The 15,409-nt window shown below is 33.4% G+C and overlaps 1 protein-coding gene across 4 annotated transcripts in view; it reads right to left on the bottom strand.

Annotated features, from left to right (window-relative positions):
* Window positions 1–2,979: 2,979 nt before the first annotated feature.
* The window catches only part of POF1B (POF1B actin binding protein), a 75,661-nt gene continuing 63,231 nt past the window's right edge, over window positions 2,980–15,409 (bottom strand). For 2 of the 4 annotated variants that reach the window (XM_023634672.2, XM_070257176.1), the window contains exons 15-17: window positions 14,667–14,749; window positions 7,476–7,590; window positions 2,980–4,972 (exon numbers count right to left, since the gene is read on the bottom strand). In XM_023634672.2, the coding sequence (XP_023490440.2) occupies window positions 4,967–4,972; window positions 7,476–7,590; window positions 14,667–14,749 (204 nt within the window). In that variant the 3' untranslated portion in view covers window positions 2,980–4,966. Of the gene's footprint in view, window positions 4,973–7,436; window positions 7,591–14,666; window positions 14,750–15,409 lie in introns of those variants that run through there. The other 2 variants (XM_005614310.3, XM_014729011.3) reach the window with 1 other exon arrangement.

A 15,409-nucleotide genomic window follows, 5' to 3' on the forward strand; every position in this document is an offset into this window, starting at 1 on the left:
CTTTGTCAATTGGGTTAATTATTCTTTAATGATCAGTAACAGAAAAAGAAGAAATCTATTAACCGTTACATATTAGACCAGTGCTTTTTAAGCTTTAATGTCTATAGAGTTCACCTAGGGATCTTGTTAAAATACATATTCTGATTCAGTTGGTGTGGGGTGGAGCCTACAACTGCATTCTTAGCAAGCTCTCATGTTACCATCATAGGAGTAATAAGGTGTTAGACCAAAGCCCCCAGTGTAATTCTGGTGCACTTTGGCAACTTTGCTTAAACAGATAGCTATGGGTGAATGGGTAGAGGCAGTCTGTATTGAGGACATGGCATTTGAGCTGAGGCATGAGTGGCAAGAAGGAACCACTCATGTGAAGATCTTGTGGAAGAGCATTCATGGCAGAGAAACATGCAGATGCAAATAACCTGAGATAGGACAAGCTTTGCCTAGACCATGGTGAGTGGGGACTGATAAGAGAGAAGACCTGAGAGAAATTGAAATGGGAAGACATCAGAGGGTTTTAAGGAAGGGAGTAATGTAATATTTACATTTTGAAGATCACTCTGGAGGCTGTGTGAGGAATGTATTGTGGGGGAGCCAAGGGAAGTAGGGAGCTGTGTGAAAAGGTTATTCCAGTTGTCCATGGTTACAGTGGAGCTGGAGAAAAGTAGATAAATTTTCTTTCTCTTACTTATAAATTGGATCCAGAAAACCTCAGCCAAGATAGAACAGATAAGAATTCAGCCCATGTTACAAACAAAAGATTGTCTTAAAAATGGATTTTCTCAGCACAGGCTTGCCTTATATGACAAAACATAGTTCACCTAAAAATGCAGGTCAAAGTACCTACACAAGAAGAAGTAATTTGGGAATTGCTAAAAAAGCATTTTTCCAGAACAGTTCAGGGCCATTATGTGGAGATGGATTTGTATGATTGCCACCTCTAAATGGCCTGTACCATGATGGAGAGGGAAGTATTTGGAATTCTTACTCAGAGTTCTCAAATTGAACTCGTGTATCATTCAGGACAACCATGAGTTTGAACCTTGAGCTCTTAAAGATATGTATGATAGATACATAACTTTTATTGCAGAAAATTTTCAACCACATACAGAAATAGAAGAATATAGTGAACCCCTATATAGCCATAACCCAGCTTCAACAATGGTCACTCCGTGACCAATTTTGTTTCATTTATATTCTTCACTGCTCCCTTCACCCACCTGCCCTTGATTGGTTTATTTGGAAGCCCCCTTCTTCCACTGGTTTAATTTGAAGTAAATCCCAGACGTCTTTTTATGAATTTTTGAAGGAAGATACAGCACAGTTCTTAATCTTAAATATCCCTCCTTCCAGGAAAAAAAAAACTTGACTCCCGTGAAGGCAGAGGAACAAAAAAATCCTTTTGTTCACATCTTTCTGTTTCTCCTTGTGAAAATCAAGAAAAAAGTGGCTAGACTTGGAATTCTGTCCAATAAGGTTTTTAAGACTAGTAAGGGTCCATTTAGAGAAAATACAGAACTAGATTAGAACCCTAGAATATCATTGGATAGGAGAATCCTCCTAACTTTGTTTAGCTCCACCCTGTCCTTCCAAAAGAATTAGCTTGTGTATTTGATAGGTGGTTTAGAAAGGTTTCTAAGAACCTTGAATTCTAGATAAGAACTGGCTACTGTTAGTGGCAATCTGGAGGCCCCACAGAAGAAACTGAATTTGTAGGGTCAAGGCTCTAGCACTAGATAGCCCAAACTAAAAATGATTTCAACTGCTTTGTTAGAGTTACTATGCCTTTCTCTTTGAGCATTACCCAAGTAACTATTCCAAAGGGAACTCTGCTACATTTTTGAATCCAGACCAGTTGGCATTATTGAAACTATCCCATTTAACCCATAATGTAAGTCTCAGTCACCTCCCATCTGACTCCAAAACTCTGTTAATCCTAGATCCGAACACCACCTACCCATCATAAAATGCCTGGCTCATCAACCCCTAAAGGGGAGTACCTCAAAAAGTCTATGTATTCTCCCATTTTGAGAAATTGGTCTGGTTTGTTGTATCTTGGCACACATGAGCTAGGAGTATTCAACATAAATGATTTATGGAACATAAACTTTAATAATTATTTTAATGTAATGGGATCAGAAACCAAACCTAAAGACCCTGGACTTAGCATCTCATCTACAAAAGACCAATCCAAGGAGATTACCAAGACTGCCTGGCTATTATGTAATTATGTCATAACAATTCCAGTGTTCCTTTGAAGACTCAAAAGTACTATGTCCTATTTTGTCACTAAATATTAAAAGTTTTATTAGGAGAGATGTAATTGTTATTACATTCTTCATTTTTTAAAATTATATTTACTATTTTATCCTAGGATGAGCATGAAATGCTTTGTATTTTTTTATTGGACAAAAAGTACTATGGTAATCCAATAAATTTAGTGATGGTGTGTGGTGGGGGAGTGGTACCTTGTAGGGAAGTCTTTTCACATCTTATTATTTACTTTTCAAAAGAATTATGTCTACATGTCATCTTTGTAGATTACAATAATGAGAACAAAGTGAGAATGGCTTTTTGTTAAGGTGATCTAAATTGGGTGGTGAGATGCAATTTTTCAAGCTTTACTTTGTTCCTTTTGTACTGTTTATGTTAAGAAAAAGTGTTACAATTAAAGCACCATTATAAGGATGGGAAGAACGCTTTATGGAATCAGGTTTGAAACAAGTGAGTAAAGAACTTAGAAGACTAGGTTTGTAAGCAAATAAATTTTCATTTAAAGCAGAAACCTGATGTAACCTGAGGTCCAACTACGTTAAAGTGTTGTCTATAGTATTCCACATTAGGAAGTTGGTTTTTTTAAATTAGTGCTTGTTAACTCTAACATAAGCATTCACATGATGATAACTTCCTGACAAAAATATACAGCTAAGGTAAAAATCCATCCTGCATATTTCCTATTAAGACTTCCACAAAGACCATACAGATACTTCACATATTTTATTTAGACACTTAAATTACTTTGCATGTCACTGCACAGTCTCTATTTTATTCAACATCTAAAGTGAAACATATTGGAATAGAAATTAGATAAACAGGCATTCCTCACCTGACAATATCTTTGCAATTTTCAGAGAGAAGCTGTGTGAAACTTGTGAGAGGGAAAAACATCACTACTATTTCTATTGATCTTAATCACAAATTCGAAAAAAAAAATACACTCATTTCCATTTGTTAACTATAATCACTTTGTTATGACCCCCATTCACTCAGTATGCATGGATCAAGTGAGCCAATGAAGTGCTGACTTCTTAACTGCCCCCAATTTTGGACATTTATTTTTATTTAAGAGTATTTTGGGGAAAATCACACATTCTAATTTTCAAACAGATAGGGTGGCAGTTTTCTATTAGGCTACTAAAAACTTCCATTCATATCTTACGTAATGGGTAGATAACATGGCATGATTTTGTTACAGTCACATACATGAGTAGTTAGCGGAGGAGAAAGTGCCCTGTTCCTACACCAAGGGAAAAAATGTAAGGACTATACAGCTCATGAAGAATATTAACATTTTCTATCACAAAATATTGATGAAAGTGAAAATGTATCAGCCCACATCAGAGCTTAACATTTTAGTCAAAGTATTAAGATAAGAAAAACGCTTTTAGCTTCATATCCAGACTTATTTGATTATTTATAGGAGAGCATTAAAAGCATTTTTCTCCTCATTTATGGTTTGATTTAGTGTAGTGCCTCATCTGTTCCTATCTTAACAGTTTCTTGGTATAATGAATAATTATTAGAATATAATTACAAAGCATGACAGAATTCTATATAGATATTTGCAGAGATATTTCAGTGCAAAACCTCATTCACATGTCACCCAAATATATTTGTTGCCTTAATCTATACTGTGTAAAATTCAAACATTTTCATTTTTACTTAATTCTTAACTTTAACCAGAGGAGTTGAAATTAAGACATTTCCTTCTTATCTACTATAGTATTTAGAAAATACTTGTGTTCACTTTGTAACATCATTAGAACCCAATTAATCAACCATCTTCTAAGTAAATCAAATACTCTACTATAAAATTTCTTTCTCCCAAGTAGGATATAGATATCGAGTATTTGTTGTTGCTATTTTTATTCCCTAAGCCTTATGCAATATTTCAATGTTATGTTTTGTATACCGCTATAAAAAAAGCCCACCTTCCTTCCACCCACTACTACAATATAGTGTTATATGTTTCTAAGGAAATGAGTGGGCTCATTTGGGGATGATATGCTTTGAAAGAACAGATTTTCCAAGCCACTGATATGTCCTTAGAACTATAATAGCATAATGTACACTATAGTGGATTTAGTTATTTAAAAACATATTATCCCACTTCTCTGCTAAATGAAATTAACCATCACCTTTGATTTAGTTATGTCTCCAAGAGTTATAAATAGCATGCAATAAAGCATCTATTTTAGTCACAAGGTTTAATGTGAGAAAAGCAAATATATGCTTTTATATTTTATATACCTATGTACCATGCACTAGTTAAACTGTCTTTTTTTTAAATTCAATAGTCTTCCGCCTCTTTTTGTGGTTAAAAACAGTAGCTGAATTGCACATCTAATATAAGAGAAAATATTCTAATTGAATAACTTGTAAAATCTCTACCCCAACAAATTAATTCAGTGTCTAAGAAGCACTCTATTGAAAAGTAGTGGATTATGTCCTACAGTGTCTGCAATTGAAGTTTAAACAAACCGTCTGTTGCTATATTGAATACCAAAATGTGATGGAAAGGATTCAGGCCTCATAAATGGCTGGAGGAACTGTCATCTGCAGAACTCATTCATTCCATTATATTTGCTGGGTCGTAGCATGGTTCAAAATTTTGATTGGCCTTTAGTTATGGAAAAATAACAAAGTACTAATGCAGACACATAAAAACTCCTTTTAGGTGGAGATTCATTCATGGCTAGAAAAGAAAAAAAAGTTTATAATTGGTTCATAATTTATTTAAGACGTTGTATGCACACAGTTGTGAAAAATGGTTTAAATTGATATATATAAAACCAAAGGAAATGTACTGCACTTTTGTGGTACTCTTTTATATGTATATTCAATGAAAAGTTGTTTATCTGACTTTAGTCAAGGTATATGTTTCAAATGATTTTTAGCAGGAAAGAGGGAGGATTGAGTGGATTTCCTCCTTGGTGTCATATTTAGAGGTTCAATATGTCTAAACGTCTCTAAATATTTATTAACATAGATGTATCATCTGTGAACATACTTAAATATATTTTGAATTTGCTATCAGTATCTAGTCCCTTCAGATACCAGGTTTGATTTTTGTTGCTGCCCATTTGCAATTGAGAGAGAAGTAATGACTACTATTCTGTAGACCTTTTAGTTGGCAGGTCCTCACATTGATGCCACCTCTGGGGCACATGTGATTAGTAGCAGCAGTTGCTTCTCAGTCTTAAAGTTGAGCATCAAATCATTTCTGAAGGACAAATTTTAAATCATATGTTGACTTTCCTTTGCTGCTCATTTGGTTCTTGGGCCATCAAGTACCTTTTATGAGTTAATAATTAGTAGTAATTCTCAACTAATTAATGACCTAATAAACACAACATATGTCAAAGCTGAAATTATTTTGGGATTATTAAATGTTGGTCCCTTTCATTGATGATAGACAACCATTTATAAAAGATTGATGGCTTGATTGTTGTTAGAGAAGGGCGTCAGAGCTAAAAACTTCCTAATTTTTTTTGTTTACTCAAATATTTGAGCTTGTTCGACCAAAAGATAATTTTTAAAATGAATTATTTAACAGATGATTAATTTTATTAGCTATACATGTGCAGTATTTTATTAATTATAAATCTGCAATTTTAAAAGTTCTTCAGAAGGTTCTGCAGAATAATTGACTGACATTTGTATATTTATCTATTGTTCATCACAGTATACTTAAGCATTTTAAGACTTTTACTGAAGTATAATAAACATATAGAAAAAGTGCACATATAAGTATACAGCTAAATGAATTTTCCAAACTGAACACGCATATGCAACCATCACCCAGATGAAGAAACATCACATTATTAGTACCCTATAGTCCTCCTTATGCTCCCTGTCAGTCAGTACCCACCCTCAAGAATAACCACTTCCTGACTTTAATAATTGTAGATTAGTTTTACCTGCTTTTAGTACCTAAGCAGTTTTTAACATAAGAAAACAAAGCTGTCATTTTCACAGTGTTAAAGTCAGATTCCGTGTGGTTTTGGAGCTGAGATTCTCAACCTTTTTTCTGTCCATTGCACCTGAAGGATATCATAGTTCACATCACTATCAATGGCTTACTATTAGAATCTCTTGGCAGTAGTGTAGGAGTGTATAATTAGGAAGAAAAAAACCCCAAGGCCATTCTGTTGTGTTAGCAGGGTTTCTCAACCTTGATGCTAATAACATTTTGGGCTGGATAATTCTTTGTTGTGGGGAACTATCCTGCACATTGTAAGATATTTAGTAGCATCCCTGGCCTTTACCCACCAGATGCCAATAGTACCTATCTGCCTGCTGTGAAAACCAAAAATGTCTCCAGACATTGCTAAATGTCCCTTAGGGGGAAAAATTGCCCTGGGTAGAGAACCACTGTGCTAGGGAAATATATATCCCCTGTTTTAACGTTTACCACTTTAAAAGTTAATAGGTCAATAATTAAAAGTTTTAGGAATGTAGCTTTCAGTCCTTTATAAGAAGAGAGTTTTATTAATCAGCCCATTGCTAATTACAATTAACAATGTATTGGGCTACTTAAAAAGATGCTAAGGCCCGTGTCACTGGTTATCTTGGAGGATGTTGTAGAAGATAGATATTAGAGTGCATGACCTTTAAAGTGCTCTTCAGCCTCATTATAACTGTGGGATTTAAAGCTGGAGGATCTTACAATCTAGTGAGAAAGACAGACACAGCTCCTCTCTTTCAAAATCCTAAAAATTTATAATCTACAGTAATAAATACCACATTCAAGATTGCGAGACAAATTCTATTAAAACATGCCTCCTCTTCATCCTCCATTCCCCTCCATAATTGTCTATAACATTTTCTACCTGCTTTAGAAAAAATGAGTTTTTTTGAAATTGGAATGGAATCGGTTCAATAATTCCTAAGATATGCAAGGAAATAAAATTAGTATATTGCCAATGTTAATCATCTTCTTCTTTGGAGTAAAACTCATGCTAATTTATTATAGTTTACATAATCAATTATATTGCCCTATGTATGAAGAATTCCAAAGTTTCTTAATTCCTAGTATATTTCAGCAAGGGAAGCATGGAATAGTCTTAAAAGGAAAAAATAAACTCTAAGATTTTAGTTCATTTTGATATTTTACCACAATTTTTGAAGGCTGTCATATAGAAAATATATGTAAATTTGTAGTCCTAGAAGGACTAGAAATGCACAAGTGAACTTACACGAGTCCATTTGTCTTCTGTTTTCTCAATCACAATAGTCTGTGTGTCACTACCTGGTGGTATATATTCATAGTCATCATACAGGAGGCCTAGGATTGGATATTGTGTCCTGTACCTATACAGAAAAAAAGTTAGTTACAAGCTGTACAAGAAAATAACTTTTATTCTTTTTTAGTCACTCTTAGTTTGATTCTCCTTATTAAGTTAACTTGGCTCTGAATGACTTTTAACTCTTTCTAAAAAGAAAATCCCCTCTCAATGTGCAAAGATTTACTACTATTATTTTCAAGAGAGCAAGAGGGAGGTACTTCTGCTCTGTCAATGATGGACCACTGGCAGAACAAGACAGTGATCCCAGAGAAGGGAAGCAAATGACATAAGCTCTACAAGTGCCTAGCTCACTCCATGGAGATTTTCTTGGTCACAGGATAGGGAAATGAAAGCCAAAACAGATCCCAGCAGTCTTACCAAGTTGAGGTGACAGAATTTCGAGTAAAGGTATGCCAGTGCAGCCAGAATTTGTGGGGCAGAATACCAGACAGAAGAGAGCTACGTAGATGGAGAGATGTCAGGAGACCTGCGGAGAGTTCCCCACAAGTCTTTGGGTGAGTACTGCTCAGTGTATGCATGTGAAAAAGTTACCGAGGCTGAGGAAAGAACCACTGGTAAGGAGCAATCTGGAAATCCCTGGAGCTCACATGGTGAAGGGAATAGTGTGTATTCCACTATAAAGAGTGGAAAGACTGCCCAATACAGGAAGCATCAGGCAGAGACTACTGAAGAGTATTGCCTTAGTAATGGGATGAAATTAGTTCTAGACTGCAGGTTGTTCTAACAGAGTTTAAAAGCAAGACATGAAAGTATTAAACTGTTTCCAAGTAGCTTAACTTAACTTCATGTCAGAACAAAACCCCAAAGTACTTAAGAGTAATACCAAAAAAAAATCCAGAACTCAAGTATGTAAAATCACAATATGTGGCATTCAATAAAAAATTAGTAGGCATGCAATGAAGCAAGAAGATATGACTAATAATGAAGACAAAAATAAACTAGTAGAAACAGATCAAGAAATTACAGAATAAAAAAAGTAGGCAAGGGTGCACCTATTAGAAATATAAAAATTATATAAAATCTATACTCAAGAAGGTAGAGGAAAGCATGAACTTGATGAGAACAGTGGAGTATATAACGATCTACATTTGACTTCTAAAGATGAAAATTATATTGTATGGGATTAACAACAGATTAGGCACTTCTGAAGAAGATACTATTAAATTTGAAGACATCAAGAGAAATTATCCAAAATAAAGCACAAGACTGAAATAAATGTACAGAGTATGAGTTAGCGATAGAAAATATCAGGTGCCCTCATGTAGGTGTAATTGAAGTCTTACAGGATTGGCAGGAGACAAAAAATAATTGAAGAACTAATGACTAAACTGTTTCCAAATTTGATGAAAACTATAAACACAGAGATCCAAGAAGCTCAGTGAACCTCAAAGAAAAGAAAGATGAAGAAAAACAGAGGCAAACCATTATCAAGTTGCTAAAAACCAGTGATAAAGAATCTTACAAACAGCCAGAGAAAAAGGAACATTACTTAAGGAGGAAAAAATCATGAGATTAACAGCAAACTTCTTATCAGAAGACAGTGGAATGACATCTTTAAAGTACTGAAAGAAAAAAACTATCAACTTAATATTCTATACACAGTAAAAATAGCTTTGAATAATGAAGGCAAAATTAAGACTGTTTTCAGACATAAAAAGTCAAGAGAAGTCTTCACCAGCAAAGCAGTAGGACAAGAAATGTTAAAGTCCTTCAGGAAGAGGGAAAATGATATCAGATGGAAATTTGGATCTAAGTAAAAGAAAAAATAGTACCAGGAATTATAAATATGTGGGTAAATTTAAAACATTGTTTTTCTTATTGTCAATATTTCTTTAAAAAATTATTGATTATTGACAGCAAAATAATAATGTATTTGGGGGTTTATAATATATGTAAAAGTAAATATATATGACAAAAATAGCAAAAAGATCATGAAGGGGAAATGGAAGTATACTATCATAAAGTTTGTATGCTACATGTGATGAAGTATAATATTACTTGAAGGTAGACTGGATAAGATAAAGAAGAATACTGTAAGCCTTATAGCAATCATAAAGAAGGAATATACCTAATAAGCTAATAAAATAGATAAAATGCAATAATGAAAAATGATCAATTAATCTAAAAGGAAAAAAGAAAAGAGGAAAAGGAGAACAAAGACAATATGGGACAAAGAGAAAACAAATAGCAAGCTGGTAAATTTAAACTCAACCATGTAGATAATCACATTAAATACAACTGGTCTAAACACTCCAATTAAAAGGCAAAGATTGTTACACTGGATAAAAACACAAGTCCCAACTATATATGCTATTTATTTAAAAAACAACTTTAGATATAAATTAATAGATTAAACTAAAAGAATGGAAACATATATGTCATCCAATCTGTAATCAAAAGACAGCTAGAGTACTTATATTAATATCAGATGAAGTAACCTTTGGAATATTAAGCATTTGTAGAGATAAAATGGATCATTTAAATGATAAAAGAGTCAACTCATTAACAAGATGTAACAATCCTTAGTGTTTATTCATCAATAGAACATGACAGTCCTATATGTTCATGCACCTCCTATCAGAAATTCAAAATACATGAAGCAAAAAAACTGATAGAATGAAAGAAGAAATAAACAAACTCACAGTTATAGTTGGAGATTTTGGCATGCCTTCCAAGATAATTGATATTATAAGTAGACAGAAAATCAGTAAAGATATAGAAGACATGAACAACATTACTAACCAAATTGAGCTAAATGACATTTATAAAATGCTACACCCATCAACAACAGAATTCACATATTTTTTAAGGCACATGGAACATTTACAAAGAGAGCCCATATTCTGGGCCACAAAACAAGTCTCAATAAATTTAAAAACATTATAATCAATACAAAGTATGTTCTCTGACCATAATGGCAATAAATTAGGAATCAATAACATATGTAGAAAAATCTCTGAGATTTGGAAACTAGAAAATACAATTCTAAATAACCCATGGATCAAAGAACAAATGAAAAGGGAAATTAAAAAATATTTTGAACTGAATGCAAAATGAAAACACAACTTATCAAATTTGAGGGATGCAGCTAAAGCAGGGCTTAAGTGGAAATTTATAGCTTTAAAAGCTTGTATTAAAAATGGTCTAAAATCAATGACCTGTGTTTCCAGGTTAGAAATTAGGAAAAAAGAGAAAATTAACTGGAAAATAAACATAAGAAAGAAAGACGAGAGAAGAAATCAATGAAATGGAAAATAGTAGAGAAAAAGCAAAGCAAAAACTGGTTCCTCAAGAATATCACTAAAATTGATATAGCTCTAACCAGACTGATTAGCAAAGAAAGAACATACAATTTACTAATATCAAGAAAGAGAAGATATCACCTCACACTTGTAGAATGGCTATTATCAAAAAGACAAGAAATAACAAATGTTGGTGAGGATGTGCAGAAAAGGGAACTCTTGTGCACTGTGGGTAGGAATGTAAAGTGGTGCAGTCACTATGGAAAACAGTATGGAGGTTCCTCAAAGAATTAAAATAGAACTATCATATAATCAGGAGTTCCATTTCTGAGTGTTTATCAGAAGGAAATGAAAACACTAACTCGAAAAGGTATCAGCAACCCTATATTCACTGCAACATTATTTACAGTAGGCAACACATGAAAACAACCTAAGTGTCCATCAGTGTATGAATGGATAAAGAAAACGAATGTGTTTTATACACACACACACACACACACACACACACACGTATATATACACATACACACACACACTCTCACCCAATGGAATATTATTCAGCCATAAAAATGAAGGAAATCTGCCATTTGCAACAACATGGATGGACCTTGAGGGCATTATGCAAAGTGAAATAATTCAGACAGAGAAAGACAAATGCCATATGATCTCACTTAAATGTGAAATTGAAAACAAAAACTCATATATACAGAGAATAGATGGCTAGTTGTCAGAGGTGGGGGCTAGGGGGTGGAAAAAATGGGTGAAGGTGGTCAAAAGGTACAAATTTCTCGTTATAAAATAAATAAGTCTAGGGGATATATTGTACAGCATGGTGACTATAGTTAATAATTACTCTATTAAATTTGAAAGTTGCTAAATGAGTAAATCTTAAAAGTTCTTGGGGCTAGCCCTGTGGCATAGTGGTTAAGTTTGCATGCTCTAATTTGGTGGCCTGGGGTTTGCAGGTTCAGATCCCAGGCACAGACCTATGCACTGCTCATCAAGCCATGCTGTGGCGTCATCCCATATACAAAATAGAGGAAGATGGGCACCAATGTTAGCTGAAGGCTCATCTTCCTCAGCAAAAAGAAGAAGATTGGTAACAGATCTTAGCTCAGGGCCAATCTTCCTCACCACTACCAACAACAACAAAAATTTCTTATCACAAGGAAAAAAATTGTAACTGTATAGTGATGGATGCTAACTAGACTTACCGTGGTGATCACCTCACAATATATACATATATCAAATCATTACATTGTACACTTGAAACTAATATAATGTTATATGTCAATTATATCTCAATAAAAAAATTTAAAAGAGATTCTTTGTTTTGAAAGCATAAAAAAAAGCCCTTGTGTTGAAATCGTAATAAAGGAATATTATGACAATTTTATGCCAAAAAACTCAACAATTTAGATGAAATGCACAAATTCCTTGAGAGACACAAACTATAAGACAGGAATATCCACTCTTGCCACTTCCATTTCACATTGTACTGGAGGTTTTGGAGAAATTAGACAATGAAAATAAATAAACTGGATCCAAATTGGAAATGAAGTAAAAAACTATCTCTATTTGAAAATGACATGATCTTGTATATAGAAATTTTTAAGTAATCCAATAAAACCATTAGAACTAATAAATGAGCTCAGCAAGGTTAAAGAATACAAAATCAATACACAAAAATCAATTTTAACCCTATACACTTGCAATGAGCAATCTGAAAATAAAATTAAGGAAACAATTCTATTTACAATAACATCAAAAGAATATAATACTTAGAAACAAATTTTAAAAAAGAAATGTAAGACTTGTGCAATGAAAACTACAAAGTACTGCTTTAAAAAATTAAAGAGGATCTGCATGGAAAAGGAACACGTGCTCATGGATTAGAAGACAATATTGCTAATATGGCAATAATACCCAAAGTTTTCTACATATTCCAAAAATTCCTACAAAGATCTCAATAGGATTTTTTTATAGAAATTCATAAACTCATGCTAAAAGTCATATGGAAAAGCAAAGGACCAAAAATCGCCAAAGCAGTCTTGGAAAGAAGAACAGTTTGAAGACTCACTCCTTATTTCAAAACTTAACAAAAAAGCTACAGTAATCAAGACAGTGTGGTACTGGCATAAAGACAGACAAATAGATCAATGGAGTAAAATTGAAAGTCTATAAATTTATCCTTACATTTACGGTCGTTTGATTATCAACAAGGATCCCAAGTCAATTTAATCGGGGAAAGAATAGTATATTACACAAATGATGCTAGGACAATTGGATATCCCTATGCACAAGAATGAACTCGGAACCCTACTTCACACTATATAAAAATTAACTCAAAATGGATCATAGATCTACACGTAATAGATAAAATTATAAAACTCTTGAAAGAAAACATAGGTGTAAGTCTTCACGATCTTGAATTAGGTAATGGTTTCTTACATATGATACCAAAAGCACAAGTAAGAAAAGAAAAAATAAATGCATTGGATTTCCTCAAAATTAAAAACTTGTGCTGCAAATGATACTAGCAAGATAGTGAAAAGGCAACCCATGAGATGGAAGAAAACGTTTGCAAGTCATATCTGTGATAAGGGACTTGTATCCAGAATATGCAAATATCTCTTGCAATTCAAGAATAAAAGAAAATAATCCAATTTAAAAATGGAGAAAGAATTTGAATAGTTATTTCTCCAAAGAAGGTATACAAATGGCCAATAAGCTCAAGAATAAATACTAATCAACATTAATTATTAGAGAAATACAAATCAAAACCACAATGAGATACCACTTCCCACCCCTTAGGGTGGCTATAATCCAAGAGATGGGCAATAACAAGTGTTGCAGAGGATGGAAAGAAGTTGGAACCCTCATACACTGCTGGTGGGAATGTAAAATGGTGCAGCTTCTTTGGAAAACAGTTCAAAAACACTTTTTGAAAACTTTTAACAAAAAGTTACACATACAGTTACCATGTGACCCAGCAATTCCACTCCAAGGTATAACCTCAAAAGAAATGAACACATATGTCCACACAAATTTGTACACAGATATTCACAATAGCAGTATGCATAATAGCCAAAAATTGAAAACAGCCTAAATGTCCATCAATTAATGAATGGATGAATAAAATGCTGTATATCCATAAAATGGAATATTATTTAGTAAGAAAAAGCAGTAAAGTACTGACACATGCTGAAACATAGAAACATGGATGAATCTTGAAATCATGCAAAGTGAAAGAATCCAGTCACAAAAGACCACATTATGTATTATTACGTTTATATGAAATAAACAATCTAGACTTTTGCTGGAGCTATTCATAAAGAGTCACTTTCTATTTGGTTTTGCTAAATTTCTAGGATGTAAACTGTAGTCACGTTGCTACTGTGAGGGGAGATCCTGCCTAAGAATGACATCTATAGCAGAACCAAGAGATAGAGAAAGACAGATTTCTGAAGACATATTTTGAGCACACAAATGCATCTGGACACTGAGTGATCCCAATTAAGTGAATTAACTAATTCCCAGTCAGTTGGGTTTCTAGCATGTGCAACTGAAAGAGTCCTGACTAACATGGTTGATTAAACAACTGATTATTTGCTTTGCACTTTCATTGTATTTAATATATTGTAAATACAGGAAAGGTCTGCTACAGAATTTTATTGACCATAGTAGCTATGTCTTTTTGTGAATATTCATTCTTCAATAGAATTATGGGCCTGCAGAAAACACCAAACTTTGTCTAGGGGTATATATATCAATTAAACATGCTGTAACTTGTATAATAACCAAAGTCATATTCAAATTTCATTTAAAAATACATTACTTTTTAGTGGTAATAGTAGTCCTTCCACCACTGGAGTGTTGGTTATGAGATGAATATATTTCTTGTCTCAACTTCGACAGTTCCTTACAAATAAAAGACAATATAATCATTTGAAATCAGTAGAAACATTAGGTAAGAAGTATGTTCGATCATTTAACAAGGCTACTAAGAATAATTACCTTTTTCTTTTCTTTTTAGCCTTGAAATAAGAATGTTCTAATCCCACTTGTTGAATACCATATATTCTTGCTTCATGGTACCTAATAAGTTACATTATATGACTGTGCAGGAATCCACTAACTGGTATAGGATTTCTATATTTGAGGGATAACATGAGATTGAATGGGCATGGTTCTCAAGATGAAGATATGAAAGATTTTGTTCTAAAATGCTTAAAAGTATAGCCATTAGCAGAAAAGTATTGAAACTTCAATATGGAAGCAGGTATTATTTCCTAACAGAAAGTCCATCACTGCAGGTTACAAGTACCATTTGTTCAATAACAGCAATACAATGTTAAGCACCATTTTTGGTGGTTCTTTCCTTCGGTACCTATTTTATAAGATCTTGGGCTACATGCTACAGGTAGAGAGGACTATAACACAGCCTCTTGCTGAAGCAGCTAATAATCTAGTAAGGAGCTCACAGTCTTATTGAGAGTTTCACTCCTAATGAAGTATAAAATCAGTCTTAAAAATATTAAATGCACAATAGAACTTATTTTTTGCTTCAATTCTAGCTTT

This window comes from Equus caballus, chromosome X (genome assembly GCF_041296265.1).
Source record: "Equus caballus isolate H_3958 breed thoroughbred chromosome X, TB-T2T, whole genome shotgun sequence".
NCBI classification, from domain to species: Eukaryota; Metazoa; Chordata; class Mammalia; order Perissodactyla; family Equidae; genus Equus; species Equus caballus.